General features: G+C 47.5%; 1 protein-coding gene across 1 annotated transcript in view; it reads right to left on the bottom strand.

The window, feature by feature from the left end:
• NPEPPS (aminopeptidase puromycin sensitive) overlaps positions 1 to 17,196 on the bottom strand; it is a 33,384-nt gene extending 16,188 nt beyond the window's left edge. Inside the window, exons 1-4 of the mRNA XM_061443928.1 lie at positions 17,028 to 17,196; positions 8,756 to 8,840; positions 1,724 to 1,801; positions 588 to 709 (exon numbers count right to left, since the gene is read on the bottom strand). Coding sequence (XP_061299912.1) covers positions 588 to 709; positions 1,724 to 1,801; positions 8,756 to 8,840; positions 17,028 to 17,150 — 408 coding nt within the window. The 5' untranslated portion in view covers positions 17,151 to 17,196. The remainder of the gene's footprint in view (positions 1 to 587; positions 710 to 1,723; positions 1,802 to 8,755; positions 8,841 to 17,027) is intronic.
• Between the last annotated feature and the right edge of the window lie 552 nt (positions 17,197 to 17,748).

Genomic DNA, 17,748 nt, shown 5'->3' on the forward strand with positions numbered 1-17,748 from the left:
AGCTCAGTCATGTGAAAGCAGAGAGGGCACCCAGGCGTTCACAGACCGTACACACAAGACCCCCTCGTTGTGTTCTGTCAGCACACAGCGCCCATGAAACGTTCCATTTGTACCAGGGAAGTGCTCCCTGCTTTTATATAACCAGGCAGATAACTATGGGATTATAATTCTGTTGTCATGTCCAGGGTTTATGTAATACTTAAGGCAGAATCTGGCTCATATTTTGGGTGTCATTAAGATACTGAGGTAAAGGCAAAGCGTCGTATTAATATAACAGACTTCATAAAGGCAAGTTATACAGAGGTATGTGACTACATCTAAATAAAGAGCTGTTCTTAAACACTGCTATTGGATATACACGACGCATCTCACATCAGCATGATCCTTAGCTGGGGAACTGCCAGATCCAGAATTTACTGACCTTGAATTCGCAAAGATAAAGGCTGGGTTTAGTATTATCCCTCCACACTAAAGGCAAGTTAACCTAATGAGTAGAGTTAAAGCCAGGAAACTGTGTCTTTGCTCCTTCTAAGTGTAAATCCTGTGTTAAGAATGACATTCCCCCCAAAGAAAAACACAGCCCATACCTCAAACTGAGTGACAGCAGCATAGCGTGTGTCTCCAGTAGGGGTGGTGTATTTACTTCGGTAAAACCCTTTCATTTTATCATTCAGCTCCCCTACAAAGTCTATCTTTAGTGTCCCTGTCCCTGTAATAGAAACAGATGGGACATTGTTAGTCACATGTGCCAAATGGAAGGTTTATTTGGTGTGGACCTTCAGGCCAGGCCATTCAGCTGATGTCCCTTCATCTCATCCCCAGCCATCGCTTCTTTTGCCAGCCTCCCTCAAACCCTTCACTCTCCTTCCACAAAAGCAGCTCCAGTAGAACAATGTAGGCAGAGCCAGACTCACCACAGCATTTGAGCATTGATCAGCAAGCAGAGCCTGCTGCAGCCCTCATCTCGTCTTCTAAACACAATGCACTAACCAGGAGGACCTCCCTCCAGCCAGCTGAGATGTCTGATCCCACAGTCCTTACCTTTGAGTAAGGCTGGCAAATAGAGGTGGCTACTCCATAATAACAGCATCCTAAGAAATGTATTCCAAAAGCCAAGATAAAGCACTGGCTGCATTCAAGCTTCTAAGTCAATTAGTCTCAGGATTTATTCTGCCCTCAATGTCTCAGTGCAAAAGGGGAAACCTGATCTTGATCAGGGAGGCAGGATGCCAACACCCCATAGAATGAGACATGAAAATTCTATCACCCTCAAATCTCTCTATTTGTATTGGTCAGGATGAACTAAAACTGCTTCATTCAAATCAAGGAGCTGCATTTCAATTGACAAGCTTCTCAGAACAAAAAACTGCAGCATTTCAAATTAATTAGTATGGTCATGCCTAAGAAAACACTGCAGTAATTCGGATCAGCTCCTTTGTGGTAAGAGGAAAAGAGCCTCAGTAGCTAACATAAATAGCTTCTGAGCCTAACTTCCAAGAGCAGGTAAAGAATTAGTCACCTGAGGTGTTGGAAGCAAACATCAGCATTAGTGAAATAGCATCTTCAACTCCAGAGGCTTCACAGAGTGACTTATAGTGAAGAGACTCCCCAGGGAGTACTGCAGTCCCAGTCTGACTTCAGGGAAGACAGAGCTGTCCTACTCCAGCTTTCTCGAGTGCAAATGTCTTAAACACATGGCTGGAAGCATGAAAATAGCTCTTACCTTTCTGAAGAGTACTGGGAAAGGAAAGAGTAACCTTTTCGTCCTCGTTTTGATAGTTGAACCCTGTGGCATGTACCTCTGAAAGAGACAAACAGACCACTTGGTTTGAAAGAAGGCCCAGAGATGTTCTGAACATTTCAAATGAACTGAATCAGCCAAATCCAACAACATGCTTCTGAATAATCCATAAAGATATAAATGCAAGCAACCAACGAAACCTGGCGGCTGGAACTAGATGGTCTTTAAGGTCCCTTCCAACCCAAACCATTCCAAGCCTCAATGACTCCTAACACAAGCTGCTTGTCCCAACCCTCTCACATCACTCAAATCAAATGAAAACACACCTGGGATCATGAAATGGTTCGAGGAACCTTTAGAGGTACTTTAAAATTGATTCAGGAAGAAAGATTCAATGAACAGCTTCAGTTCTCTACTGAAGTAAATCCTAGCTTTGACTGGTCGCAAAGGACAAAGAAAGAATGCTGGGAAGTGTGGTGATACAGGAACATCCTAACAGAAAAACCTTCCACTCTATCAGCTCCTTCCTTACACAGGGAATTCTGAGGAACAAAGCTTGTTTGAAACAACAATTTAATTCACAATGACCTGTTTCCATGCTCAAGTATCCCTGCAAGGATCCAGGTATTTGGTTTCAGAGGCAGCCGGAGCACGCTCACGAGATGTTCAGTTAAGCTGTTCCATATGTGACAACATGGCTCTGTTCTTCTACAATGTAAAGTGCTATTTATTCTGGAATAGCATGATTTCAGCCTTAACTCAGAGTTAATACCAACCTCTGCTCACAGAGAACAAATGCAGGAACTGCATGAATGCATTAGCCTTAACTACTGGTTTCACAGGGCTCTGCTCAGTGTTTAATCAGAGCTAACCACCATGCCAGGGTACATAATCCACGAGTGCTTACAATAAAACAACTCTAGCTGTAAAAGAAAATACAGCACAGAAACAAATTCAAGGAAAAAAAATGTTCTTTGGAGGGCCAAGTAGAAGAACTGGTCTGTACTGAGGAGTTCCAAGGCTTTTAAAATCCACTCCAAGAGGGATCAGATGGACCATTCAAACAGAATACATGCCAAGGACATCAAAATGCCAGCAAGCACTGGGGCAGTGAGCAACACAAAGTAGTTCAGCTTTGCTTCTTGTAACTCTGGGGAACACTGAGGCAGGAAAGGAGATGACAGAAGAGTCAGAGAGAAGACATTCAGGGAACAATGCTAACGTCCAACATCCCAGGTGGGCTCCGCAGCAACAGCGAACGGAGCTGACTGCTGACTACACCTAGAGCCACTGAATTTTGACCCTGGCTATCTTGAAGAGTCCAACAGACAACAAACCTGCTCTGCAATAGCATATTAGTGACCCTGGGCAGGGTTGGATACCTGTTGGGAATTTATGTTAGGCTTCCCGGGAGGAATCCTGCTGCTGGACAGCCTGCAGAGCTGAGCTGGCAGCCTGTGGTCAGAGGCTGAAGGAAAACCTGAGAAATGCCTGATACAGATCAGTACAAGAATGCAGAAACACTTCCCCCCCCCCCCCCCCCAGTGTGTGTTTCAAATGACCACAGCAAACCAAACCAAACCAACCCCGTTTTTATCTTTTTACAGCTTCGAATGGAAACAATCTGATAGCAAAGACAAACAACACCATGACTTGAGGATCATAGTTCTAACCTACTGAAACTGAGAAATACAGAAGAATGCGGGTTATGCAGATCTTCTGCCAAAGGTTGACAATGGAGATCAAGTTTCCCCCTCCTCCCATCCCAAAAGTGGATTCTTCTTTGGTGTATTGGAATTTGTAGCTCTGATATGTTATAACCTTTATAACCTGCACTGGGGAAGACACAGGCAAACGTGCCCAGTGTTGGAAGAAGGAAGAGCTTTAAGGGTTTTTTGTCCCTGGGAAAACACCATGTAGAGAGCAAGCTTGCTTCAAAGGGCTTCTCAACCTGGCTTTTCCAGTGTTAGATCCCAATTACACCACAGTTAGAAACAAGGTTTAAACAAGTTAGAGTTCAAATGGGCTGGAAGCAGCCAGCTCAGGAATGATGCCTTGTGCTCCCAGCGCAGGCTGATCCCAATTCCCACTGAGGAGGCAGAGCTGTGTGATACCCCAGCCCCGCTTGTCCTGACCATCTCATGAACACACAAAAGCTTTATCTGCCTCCACCACAAGGTAACGCTCATTTCCAGCTTCACAACATGGGTACTCCTTGAGGAATTGGGGTCTTTCCGCTCTCAGCTCCAGCAACTTCTTGCCATTCCCACAGAGAAGCTGCTTATCCATCAATTTCCAAACCAGCAGAATACAAATGAAAGATTCAAAGATACTTTCTTTTTTATAAACTAACTATTCAGTGCCATTAATTTAATCCAGAGGAAAAAGAACCATGGAAAGCCATCAACAATACTTTTTGTTAAGAGTTTAAGAGAACTGCTTATAACAAAGATGTAATTGCAGTAAGAGGCTGTCTGAATTCCTCACAGCATTGAATACAAAAGCTCCTGAAGAGAACAACACAATTTTGGCAGCCTGTGAACTTTGGAGAGTTTGGCACGGCAAGGTTGCAAGTTAATCACTAGCACATTAGTACAGAGCCTGGACCAAGCTGCATGAGAAAGGAAAAAGCTGTTAGTGCTCCATGTCTTTGGGAAAGAAAAAGCATAAAGATCTGATCTCGCCACTCTCCCCAGCTCGGAGCACTCCGTATCAAAGTTGACAATAGCACTGGATATAAATCAGAGCCCCTCCAAAGAGGCCTTTCTGAAACTGCACAGCAACCAGAGTAGAGCAATTGGGCTCATTAACTGCTGTATTACATGCTTCTATACGGGGATCCCAGCCAGAGGTTTGAAGCAGCAGCAAACGTGCACGTATTTCAAAGTGAAGATGAAGCCAAGTGCAAGAGATGGTGTTTTTTCAAGTAGCCCTCATTCCATGACATGGAGGAGTCCCCGACAATTAAGGTATGGTGGCTTAATGAACTTGCAGCCATCAGCTGAGCTGCAGTGAGCGTGTACACTGCTGCTCTACCTGCAAATCAAGCATGTTAGCTTATACCAGCTACGTGTTGACACAGCGCACGCTGAGCTCCGCCAGCATCAGCCACCGAGCTGTGCTGACACAATTCCCTAGACCACTAATGCTTTCGAGCCCTTTCCCATCTCGTGTGTTTGAAAGCAGTGGCTGTAAAACCCTTTCAAGGAGTCAGAGGTATCTGATATTCCCAAACTGTCCCTGCCAACGCAGGCCAGGCCTCCTTAAAAACCCCACCATTACACATTCTGTCACGCCAAGCCCTCTCCAGAAGAGAGGATGAAGATGAGCTTTTCTACAAGGAAAGGTTGCACAACTGGCTTAAACAAATCTAGTTTGCCAAGGGCAGAGACAATAGCCTCATTTTTCCCACCTGGCCCCAGCTGCATGTTCCCATTCCCTTCCTTCCACTGGCATCCCCATACAATCATCGGGGTCAGGAGGTGATGTGTCTCCAAGCTGCCTTTCTTTTTTCCCTTTGCAGAGGCAGTTTTTAGCCAGTGCAGTTTCCTGACCCACAGGGATGCTCTGCAGTGCAACCATGAACTCCAGCAGATGGGAGGGAGTGAGGACAAGCACTGCTGCCCCTTCACAGCAGAGCGATTTCAGGCTGTGTGATGCTCATGGTGCTGTGGTTGTGCCCCCAGGCCAGGGGAAAGCATTGCTTAGATACACTTGGGGCACACTGCTCAGCTTTCCATAGGCATTAGAGATCAGCCACAGCTTTGACATAATCAGCACCTAGCACTAGCACCCAAACATGTCCCAGACCCTAAAACAATGAGTTCTGGCCTTAAAACCTTTGAAAGGTTGAAGTACAAATCAAAATTCACTCGACGATTCCTGCTAAGCAAATATCACTACAGTTGCATCTCATTTTCCATGAGAAACTGCCAACTACCACCCTCCAAGCATCTCTGAACTGAAGAAGCTGCTTTAGATGCCGCTGTATCAGAAAAGCTTTCCAAGCTGAAGACAATGCAGCTCACTGATTATGACTCCATCACAATTTCACAGCCCCTTAAAAGAGAGATTTACAGGACACTCCAACTACTGCACATGAAACTCAATCCCCTAACATTGAACTGAAGAACCAAGTAGCTCCAGAATGACTTTTTGGGTCTTCATTCAGCTGAGCAAAGTCAATCATTTGCACAGAGGTGGAATAGTACGTGCACACCCAAGTGCTAAGGCTGCACTATAGATAGTATAGATATTTGACTACAGATGCTAAAGAGCAGCTTCTGGAAAGAACAAACCCAACTGCTCGTTCTGAGGAGTGGGAGGAGCTGCTCATGACTTCAGCAATGGAAAACTCAAGTCTTTTGAGTAGCTTTGTTCCATTACAGCATACCTGGCACAAACAGCAAATCCACAACTTCCAGTTCCAATCACTACACTCATTTTGTGATGAAACAGGATTTTTTGACTCTGAAGCATTGCACAACCCATCTCCTCTCCCAGTTTATTATTCACTGTCACTCAGTTGTGGATTATGCAGCACCATTTTTGACTTTGATTTTTAAAGCTCCCTCAGCTTCCCATCAAATATTGGGCAATAACCTGATTTCCCTGCAAATCTGCATTAAACTTTCAAATTCAAATCTCAGTTCTACCCTCTGCTGTATGCACCTTTAAACGTGAATAGGAGGGGAGGGAAAACACAGCCCACAGTTGTAGCCAAGGTTCCTGTTGTACAAGTCACAGTGCACTCAAGACTACCAAGAACTACTAGGGAAAGAATCAACTATTCTGCACCAAAGTCACCAGCTCACCTGCACAAACAAGGGAAAGGGACCTCCTGTACAAGAAGGTCTCTTTCACACAGATACTTTTCAGAACAGAGCCACACTTGAAGGAAGATAAGCAGCCGATTACCTTTTGTCTCCCATTTGCAAGCAAATGGGATAGAAACTCTTCCCCACCAAGGTACAGAACTATGAGGATACAATTCCTCACTCCAGCCTTTAAAGGGGAAAATATCCCTAACTTCTCCCTCATTTTCAAACATACTCTCCCACTGGTATGAGCCTCACCTGAGCAACTCAACCCAAAGGATGCAGCTGATACTCCTGTTGGTTCACTGGGCTGTATTTCAGACTGTGGTTTTGAGACCAGTTATACAATCCCCATCCAAAAGCTGCTCACAATAGGAGCGTTAGTAAGTCTGACTGGATCTGTATCAACAGGTGCCAGCAAACAGCCTGCCAATCCCATGCAATTTTCCTTCCAAAGCCATTACACCAGCTGGCACTTTACCAAACTGAAATATATGCTTTTAACCCCATGAAGCCCGAGTATCACTACAGTAAACATGCAACAAAGCTGCACCTCGAGTACTGAGGATACAACAACGAGCTGCACTCGTGTTCCTTCGTGTCCCAAGCACCGCTTTCAAGGCTGTCTGAAAAAGCAGAAGGGAGGAATTTAAGCCACAGACTCACTTGCAGTGTGCTTGGGTTTAGGTCTCCATTAAGCTCTGCTATCGATACTCTGAAGTTACACAAGTATATGCTGTTAAAGAAGAGAAAAACAGGCCCCTACGAGAGGGAAATCAGCTGTGAAAATAATACAATACATTAAAATAGAGATCCTCTCTGTTTTACGTATTTTTCCTGATTTGACTGGAAAAAGCCTTTATTCCTAGGTACCTTTTCCATTCATTTTCTCAATGACAAAATAGGTGGTTTGGGCCTATGGCAGGGTGGTAGGAGGAGCAGACTCCACACACACTCTGCTATTACTACCACTCTTGTTATCACCTCATTACTCAGTGTATGAAATAGCTCCAGGAGCACTTAGCAACCCGGGGGCACCCAATCAACTGAAGCTCACTAATGAAAGGCAAGCAGGAATGGAGCACCAGGGGACAACCCCGAGCCCGAATGGAGCACGTAGGAAGCACTGCTCTGTTCTTTCACTATCGAAGGCCAGTGGCCAGGCTCCAAGCTCTTTGGTAATACCCTTGCCTGCCACCCTCCCTCCCTGCGACTGCACTTCCTGCTGTGAGCTCTACTTTTCCACAACACACCCATCCAAAGCTACTTCCTTAGGACAGAGCTCCCCATCCACCTAAGCACCGCCAGTGGTCTCAACTGTATTTAAGAAGCCCTCTGGTTTCTTTAATACTCTGTTAAAAATCATTCAAAGCAATTTAACTGCAATGACTTGCTGTAGACATTCTACTTGCCACATACAAATCTATTAGCCATAGGATCATGGAATCATCATAGAATCCCAGCCTGGTTTGGGTTGGAAGGGACCTTAAAGCTCATCCAGTTCCAACCCCCTGCCATAGGAAGGGAAACCTCCCACTAGAGCAGGTTGCTCCAAGCCACATCCAACCTGGCCTCACAGGGTTCTCCCTGTGACCCTGCTTAAGCTCTTCTGCCTAAGAGCTCATCTCAATCTCTCTTCTGGGAGGTTAAAGCCATTCCCCTTGTCCCTGTAGGCCCTTGTCAAAAGCCCCTCTCCTTTTCCCATGTTGCCTTGCCCTTGCAACATCTTGCTAGATGTCAATAAAGTGTCTTCTGTACTTTTCCAAACCATTGCCAATGAGTAATTCCTGCTTCAGGCAGGAATTATTGATGCATTCCTTATCTAAACCCTTGTCACAGATCTTGTCAATACTGCAAGGTCCATCAGTACAGATCATGCTCCTACACAGTTATCCAGGATAGAGATAAATAATAATGTAGGAACAGTCAAACATCCTTTAGCCTGCAACACTCGGGTACCACGATGTAGAAAGTAGATGTCATGGAAGCTCAAGGTAATGTATTTAAACATGATGTAAAGGGTAGTGATGACAAGAGAATGAAGGTTAGGTAACAAATTTTGTGCTTACGGGGTAGTTTAGCTTATCAAACTCTTACATTATGTTGCAATCACAGCTGTTAACTGTTGGCAGCAGCATCTCACGTTGGAAATGAAAGGGATTAACAGGGAAAAGCTCCAAAACCAAAGGAATCCTACCTTCATCTCCTTCCGGCGCATAGGAAGCTGTGATAATGTCAATGTCCGCACAGTTCATCACAATTTGGTTGGTTGCATTTTTCACCTGGAAGAGAAATGTGATGAGCATCAAATGGGGCTGCCCTGGGTAGGGATTCCCACCTCCCTTTAACCCAAACCCCCTCTGCCATCAAGTGAAATCAAATTCAGCGTTTAAGAGCGGTAAAGAAAGAGATACTCCACTGCCTGCTCTCCCTTGCGGCAGAACATGCGCACTTGAATCCTGTTCAAGCCATCCAGACCTACTTATCAAGGCTGGAAATTATTTAAGGGAACAGACTGCCTGTTAAAAATTGGTATGAGAGCTCGACAATAGGGGCCTTGTACACGGCTGGGAATCCAAGACCAATAAAAATAGATAGAAAGCCTCAAGCATCCTTTCAGAGATGACTACAATCAAAGCTCTTGAACCCGAACTTACATCTTTGGGAGCTGCTCAGAAATACAACCTTGGGTACCGTGCGCTCAACTCACGCCACTGGAAGAACTTCTTAGGTTGAAAAACATCTGCCAAGAAATTTGCCTTTCCATCTTCCTGAAAGCTTTCCTTCTGCCAGCTCTTGGCGAGGCAAGCTTTGCTTTATTTAACAAGTGGCCAGCTCCCAGCGTAGTAATAAACTGTCTCACTGCGCCAGCTTTCTATTTGGATGCAAGAGCTTGAATACAGAGGAATTCAAATGAAATATCAATTAATTACGATGGGGTAAAATATTTGGGAATTCAACTAGGAATTATTTAGAAACTTATGGCTGAAACCACCAGAATCATCCCACTGGACTGAACTGGAAACTCCGCTAGTCCAGGACACAATTTCTAGCAGTAGGCAACACCTCTACAATAGAGAGAATTTCCACAACAGCCAACTAGAGTTTAACACAGGCACACAGGAATTGCTTCCTGCCCCAGACAGTAAGCTCCTTAGCCTAAGGATTTCTACCCCTGCCTTGGTTTTTTCACTATTATAACCTTAAAATGCACTATTGACACCAGTTACCCACGTCTGCACACAGCAGAAACCAGCCGGACCGCCCTGTGGTGGGAACTGGTTCCATCAAATACAGAGCTCCCCTGTAGCAACGTGCTCTGCCCATGCACACCAAGTCACCACTCACCAGCCAAATGGAACGGTGTTTATTACAAGTACAGCCAAACTAAGGAGCTGAAGGGTCAGAGTTGCAGCTGACCTTACCACTCTGATGTAAAGGAGCTGGGATCTACACAAGGGGACTACGCAGAAGCAGATATTCAGTCCCAAGCCATTGTACCCAGGCCCACGGAAGGAATGGCTCCTCTGTCATTTTGTACATACACACCAAAGTCAAGTGTAGTCAGGGGTAAGAGAGGCTTAAGAAATTTAAATATACAACTTAATAAGTGAACCCCCATCCCAAGAAGGGTCCATTGAGTTAACTAAAGGGCTAACACCAGATACTTCAGGGAAGGCCAACCTGACACATGGCTGGCACAAGACAAACCTAACTCAGAAGATTCTTTCTAACCCCAGTCCCCTGGCTTATTCCTATGAACAGAGTTGTGTATAACACATCCTATGTAAGGGCTTAGACTTTTTGACAAGCCTAACTCTCAGTGACTCCTTCCAACCCCTGCCTGTCAGCCACGCTGCAGTGCATCGTATGGAGCACAAGAGCTCCATGTTGCCTCTTCATGGTAATGAAACCAAAACAATGTCACCTGATAAACTTAACCTGATTCTACAACCACCAGCCTTGCAAAGCACAAAACCAGCAAGTGTAGCAGCAGAAGCTCCACAGGTTAGGTTTGATGCTTCTAGCACAGATTTACAAGCCTGGTGCGCATGCGACTGAAGGATTACAACACTTTCCAGAGCCTCAGATCAAAGCCCAGCACTTTTCATCACTACATGAGGGTTTGGGGTTTTTCAAGGTCTTCTAAAACACACACGCACACACAAAAATCAGACTGAGAAAAGCTTTTTCTAAGTGTCTAAGGGGGACCTTTATTCAATCTACAAATCCAGATCTCTCTGCATGAAGAATTCAAGACGCATCAAGAGTTGTCCAAATTGCAGACAATGCTGGGTTGAACAATAGGCTCCATCTTTAAAAAACAACCTCTTCTGAGGACAGCAGAACTTTCAGTGCAGTGCTCTGCCTGCAAAATAAGCTTAGGTTTAAGCAGAGACAGCTTCAGAGGTGCCTTAGAAAGGCAACTGCCTATTTTCAGGGGTTTTTCTTTACCTCTTACAAGAGTGCAACCCAGCAGAGAACATTTAAAGTGAACCAACAGCCTATAAAGTGTTTACCTTCCAACACCCCAAGACCAAGAGCATAATCCAGTGTGCAGATGTGAATGCTGACAGCGCACTGTGCAGAACACTCACTGAATTCAGTGGGGCAAGCAGAGACGTCACGTTGGCACAAAGGCTGTGAGAGACCCCTCCCTCTGATCCACTAAAACCCATAAAATACAGACACAAAACAAAGCTATAAACTGCCCAGCACACTTCCAACCACTCATCCCACAAGAACCCATGCCCTAATGCTTACAGACACCATGAAGATGAATCAATGTGTTTTGCTCTAAGTGGTACCTTGAAACTGCTTGGCTATTTCTACTAGTACTATGCTTTGCAAGAGAGATACTCTGCTCAGGCAGTGCTTTTCATGAATTCAATAATATTTAAAGGTAAAAAGCATCTCACTGCATTAGGTATAACCAATTACAAAGGTGTGTATATGCAAACTGTCACCCTGCTTCACCTTGCTCTGGAACAGAATCCATTTACTCTTCAGGAAGAAGAGGTTAATCAAGGCAAGAGCAAGCACCAAATGCCCACAATGAACGTAGCTTTGCCAGAAGGCTAAAAGCAGCCGATGAACTAAAACCAATGTCTGGATGGAAGGAGCGTTTCAACACGTAAAAGCTGTTGGGTTTGATGAAACTAACATTAAAATACCTGTTGAGAGCAGCCAGGCACAGACACCTCAAGCAGGTCTGCTCTGCCCCAAAACTGCAGCCCTTCCAGACGTTTAACTGCGGTGGCAACCTGGTGTTAGGCACTTCCCAACCTCCTGCACATCCACACCTCTGCTCTGGGAAGGAAAATCTCACCTAATAGGAGACAATGGCTGAAGTTCCCCAAGAGGTTTTCCAAGATAACATCATCGGATGGAAGAAGAGCTGCAAAGGCAAAATATCTGGCTCCGCAAAGGTGCTGTGAAGCTTTTCATTTTCCCCAGTTATCAGAGCAGGAAAGGACTTGATGGAAAAAGCTTTTTAGGGCACTTCAAAGGAGAATTTGAATGGCTTCAGTAGAACGCCAGCCCACCTGAAACACAGGCTGAGGGGCACCAAAAGACATCATCTACAGTCAAAGCTAATTCCCAAGAGCCAGTTATAAGACTAGGTAACCATGATCTTGTCACTCGGCTTCAGAGTCCTTTCCTAAATGTAGCATTACAACAAGTATGTATGTTTTTAGCCCTTTACTCCCTAAGAACAGACACCTAACGTTACCTCAGTTGTGCTGTAGGTTCTTCCTGAGAACTCCGAACTTCAATGAGAAAATGAATGAAGTTTTATTAATCTGCACCTCAAGCAAATTACAGTAAAGTAGTAAATTACCAATGCCACCACTGGAAAAACTCACTTTATACCAAAGAGCATCCAACTACATACTTCAGGAGTGTCAAATACACACAGGCATGTAAACCCCTCTGTAACTACAATCGATGCAATCATTTCACCTTCTGAATGACAGAACTGAAAGGGGCCTTCTGAAGGGGAGCAAAAGCATTCCTGGTTGGAAGCTTGTCTCATCAGGGTACACGCAGCCCTGAGGTTCTGATTTTGAAGCTCGAGACTCCAACACTTAGAGTCAGATCTAATTTCACAGGCTGGAAATGTAAGTTACAGTGCTGGATAACACAATTTCTCCCCTCCTAAGAGATACTGAGCACAAACACTACACCCATTACAGCTTATTTTTTCCAAGGTTTACATAGAAGAGCACCACAATAAATCTTTATCTGGCATGCAGCAGGATCAGAAAACTACAGAGTCTTTAGTCTAGCAGATACTGCATAATTAACCTATAAAAAGCAACAGATACAGGTTAAACATTGCTAAATATAACAGTATCCTTAAGACACATTAAAGGGACGGCAAAAGATACAGAAGAGAGCCATCCACCTCAGGTTATAAATTCTTTATAGAGACAGGTTGCTTTGCAACCAAGGAACACCTCACTGCCATTTCCAATGAAAGAAATGAATCACCACACAACACTCTCTAAAGAAGGTGGTTTATGTAGAGGGAAATACCAGGAAGTTAGAGGACAACCATGCACCTTCCTGGAGCTCGGCACCAGACAGGTCATCTTTGAAGGCAGGACAGCGTTAAGAACACGCACGTAGAAGCTTAAAGCGAGGGTTGAACTTTGGGAGCCAGATGTTTCTGGTGCTGGTGACCTGTGCTGCACATCCCCTCTTTGTTCCAGCCCCTGGTTCAGCCTCCCAGGAGTCAGAAACAGAATGGAAAAAACTTGGCCTAGACACTGAGTAATACGAGTGCACTGCACTGATAACCAGAGCCTGAGAATCAGGGTTAGAATAATGAAACCTCAAGCGAGCAGATGAATAAAGTAGATGAACTATTTCCACCCAAAAATAAGAGAGAACTGAATTGTGCTCGTTCAGGAACAGCCCCACACGCCCAACAAATCAACAGCTTAAAACGCTAAAGGGGACCTAACTGACAGAGTGAGCACAGGATTAAGAGTAGGCGACTCTTTCAGCTCCAGATCTGCTGCTGCCACGCGACGTCTGCTTCTCCCCCAGCCACGGTGTGCCCTGGCTGCGATCAGGGTTCCTTGTGAAACAGTTCAGTTAAGGATTTGGGAAGATTTAACTGTGACAAATGGCAACTAGAATACTGACAGTTTATATAATTGTTACACAACTCTCCAGGCTTCAGAAATATTCATATGACCCTTATTTAAATCACATGACATTATTTATTATCATTATCCTATGACAATATTTAAACATCTCAAGCAACCAGACAAAACTTCAGAGAACCAGACAAAACTTCAGGTACTTCACCAAGGCAGCTTCAAAAGTTGATGGCAATCAGATCAAGGGGCAGATTTCAGTATCATTCCTTTATCAAGAGCCAACAAACACTGCCCAGAGGGCCCATTCCCTAATCTGAAAACTAGAAGTGCCCCAATAAACCTCTACCACGTAGCATTTCTCTTTTAGGCTTTGAAAGGAACCTGGTCACCGCTGACACAGAAGCAACAGCCTTATCTTTTGAATCATAAAAGGCTTTATCCTCTGAAGCTTAATTGAAGGAGCCATGTTAAGTGTAACATTTATTACAGGGGCATAAAGACAAAATGTTAAGTTCTTTCTACATACAAAAGCCAACACAAATGCACTGCCCCAAAGCCAAGGCTGGAAAGTTATTTAACATTTCTTTAGGGCTTGGTGCTCAAGTCGAGAGACTGACTAAAATTCCACACAGAGGGCTGCCAAATCCTATTTAACAGCTCTGAGTGAGAAACGCAAACTCCCTGACCAAGTGTTCCCTTGTAATACCTTGACTAAATATCACAGCCTTCCCTAATGCCACTCTGCTACTAGACACAAAAAGACCCCAAAGCAAACACACACTTTTGAGGCACGTAATGAAATGGTTTCCTCATTTTGGGATTAAACAGGCTTTATTCTGGTGTCAAAGTTTCAGTACTCACCCCACAGGTAAGAAAGTATCGCTGGTTTAAGAATTTGACAGGGGCTGTTGTTTGTCCAGCCATTACTGTGCTGGAATGGAGCAGAGGGATTAAGACCTATGCTTGATTGGCTACCTGGCTCTACAAGAGGAGGCAGTCTATGTATTTCCCTCCCCAAAATCTAGAACATTCAAAGTTTGTGCCCTAACATAAAAGCACCTTCCCCTCAATGACTGCACAACGTACGCCAGAGCTCTCCAGCATGCTGCACACAGAACACCCCCGATGAGCAGCACTCCACCTCATTGCAAGCTGCTAGCAGAAACAGCCAAGGGGTCCTTACCTGAACCAACAGCACACAAATGAGTTATTTTCTAGATTCAGGAACAAAAACCTAATAAATGTCCTCTTATTCTTAAGGAAGCCATTCCCCTTGTCCAAAGAGCATCCTGTCCATGCGGCACTGCAGGTGAGCTGTTTATTCTTCTCTCCACCCTTTAATTTTCTGGAATGTAGCTTTATTGTGCTTTGCACACCCACAGCCACAAACTTCTCCAGGTTTCTAACTCCAGACAAGCGTGTGAACACATCCCATCCACCTTCCTGCACCTCTCCTGTGCCTGCCTGCATGCAGCTGGGATGTGGCCTCATGATTATTCAGCCTACGACTGCTAAAAGCTATTTAAAACTAAAGATATGTACTCCAGATACGTTCTCCAAGCCTCACCCTCAACTTCTGTTAATTCCCTCTCCCGTGGGAACACCAGGTGAGCTCACCACCATGTGAGCACGCGGGCTTTTTACAACCTTGAACCTGACAGATCCCTGTTTTTCCTTAACACATGCCCTCAGCTGGTCGGAAAGTCCAGGATTTCGCATTGTCAGGTGGTATCCATTGCTCTAGGAATTCATTGAGCAATCCCCTGCACAGCAAACAGCATGACAAATACCTCACCAGGGCTACAAAACCCCCAGCAAAACCAACCACCACCTCCACCAGAAGCCTCCAAACTCTCGTTATTCCTGGGTTCAGCTGAAGTTTCCAAGGCTGCTGTTCAATACCACGCTCTCCTCAACAGCAAGGCTGGCTTAAAAAGCCACTACTCCCCTCCCACCCCCCCAAGGGTTATTTTTAACCTGGATGATTTCAGTGATCCCATTTACAGCACAGCCCCACAGCTGTAACAGGCCTGAGGAGCAGCAACTTGGGTGCGAGGACAGGAATAGGTGGCTGGGATTAAGACGGAAGAGGCTGGGAATGTCTCAAGCTGCACCATCACACTGAAAGGCCTCTGAGCACTTGAGCTCAGAGCAGGCTCTGCAATAGGCATGCATGCTTTCAGTGCTCCTTCCACATGACACAAACTTACTCATCTCTGGCCATCCTCCCTCCAGGTCCCAAGAGTCACAAGGTTCGCCATCACCCACTCGCAGGCACCGGCTCCCTCTGTTACCTGTCCTTCAGGTTCAGCAGTTTCATTGCCTCATTGGAAACCAAGGCTTTAACCACCGCTTTAACTCCTGTGTGCATCTCAGCATCATCTCCCTCAAGCCTTCGGGAGCCCTCAACACGCTCATCCTGTTTTAAGGAAGAGCTCCCTCCCCGTTCTGCATCTAATTCAAACCATTGCACAAGGCATGGAAGGAGATTTAGGAAACCTTGGCAGAGCAGCCTGAGAATGACTGTGAGACTCCAGGGCTTGCATCAAACATCCCGGCTTTGAGGCACGGGCACTGGGAATCCTTTGCCTTTCACACAAGGCAGCAGAACGGGTTGCACACCCTTCCCACTGCTCACCCAGCCTCTCGCTCCAGCTTTCCACGACACCGAGGCCTCCCACCTTACCGTACCACACCGGGGTGGGTGGTGGGGGGGAGCGAGCGCCGGTTTAACCGCATGTGCGCTTGTTCGGCTTTCCAGCAAAATCCCGAGCCATCGGAACGGCTGGAGAGGGATAAAAGCAGCGCTCTGGAGGCCGGCAACAGGCCCCGGGGTGCAGCCGGGGATACCAGCGCGGCACAGCATTCCCAACGCTCCATGTCCATCCTAACACACACACAGGGGCAGGCGGCACGGGAGCCGAAGGGGGGCCGCGGCGGCGGCGGGGCGAGGCCCCCAGGGCCTTCCAGGCCGCTCCCGGTGCTGCCGGGGCCAGGGCGGGGCCTCCCGGGCGGAGGGGGTCCGTGTACGTGTGTATGGACGGGCTGAATGGAGCGGGAGGGCGGGCGGGCACCACCGGGGCGGGAGGCGGGGGGGGGGGGTAGCCCCAAGCGGCCTCTCTGCACCTGCCCGGCCGGCTCCGCCGCGCCGAGGGCCGGGCCCTGACGGGAGCGGGAGGGGAGCCCTAAGGGCCCGGCGGTGAGGAGGGGAATGGGAAAGGGGAGATCGGGCCTCCGCGGTGGGAGGGAGGGAAGGAGCGAACGGGGAGCCGGGCCCGGTGGAGAGAGGGGCGGGCTGAGGGCACGGGTCCCCTCAGCGGCGGCGGAGGATGAGGAGGGGCCGGAGCGCGGCCCTACCTGCACGGCGGCCTCCAGCTTGCCCTCGAAGGTGAAGTCGATGAGGTCGGGCTTGAGGCAGAGTCCATAGTTGAGGGGGGACACGTCGGCGGGCAGCCGCTCGAAGGGACGCTTCTCCGGCATGGCGGGGGAAGACCGGGGGAAGGGGAGGGGAAGGGAAGGGGAGGGGGGGGGGGGGGGGAAGGGAGGGTTACGGGGCTGCGCCCCCCCGCGGCGGGGCGCCGGGGAGCGGCGGAGCGGGGAAGCTTCCTGCCGGGGACGCGGCGACCCCGCACCGGCACAGCGGGACAGGGAACGGGACTGGGAACGGGACCGGGAGGCAGAGGCGGCCCCGCACCGGCACAGCGGGACCGAGAACGGGCGGCGGCGGCGGGAGGAGGAGGAGGAGGAGGAGGAGGAGGGAGGGAGGAGGAGGAGGAGGAGGAGGAGGAGGAGGAGGAGGAGGAGGAGGAGGAGGAGAGGAGGAGGAGGAGGAGGAGGAGGAGGAGGAGGAGGGAGGGGCGGGGGCGCGCGCGCGCTCCCGACACGAGGCGGCCGGGAGGGAGGGAGGCTGGGGGGGGGGGGGGGGGGGGTAGAAGAGGAAGGAGGTGGAAGGAACAGCGCGTTGGCGCGCGCGGGGCCACGGCGGCGCCACGCGGGCCCGCGCACGTACAGAGCGAGCGCGGTTGGGTAAGCGGGGGAAGGGATAGTGGCGCCATGCGCAGCGCGCCGTCTGCGATCA

This window comes from Pezoporus flaviventris, unplaced genomic scaffold, assembly GCF_033815535.1.
Source record: "Pezoporus flaviventris isolate CSIRO_AGI_PZ_B2104156 unplaced genomic scaffold, CSIRO_AGI_Pfla_v1 ptg000569l, whole genome shotgun sequence".
NCBI lineage: Eukaryota > Metazoa > Chordata > Aves > Psittaciformes > Psittacidae > Pezoporus > Pezoporus flaviventris.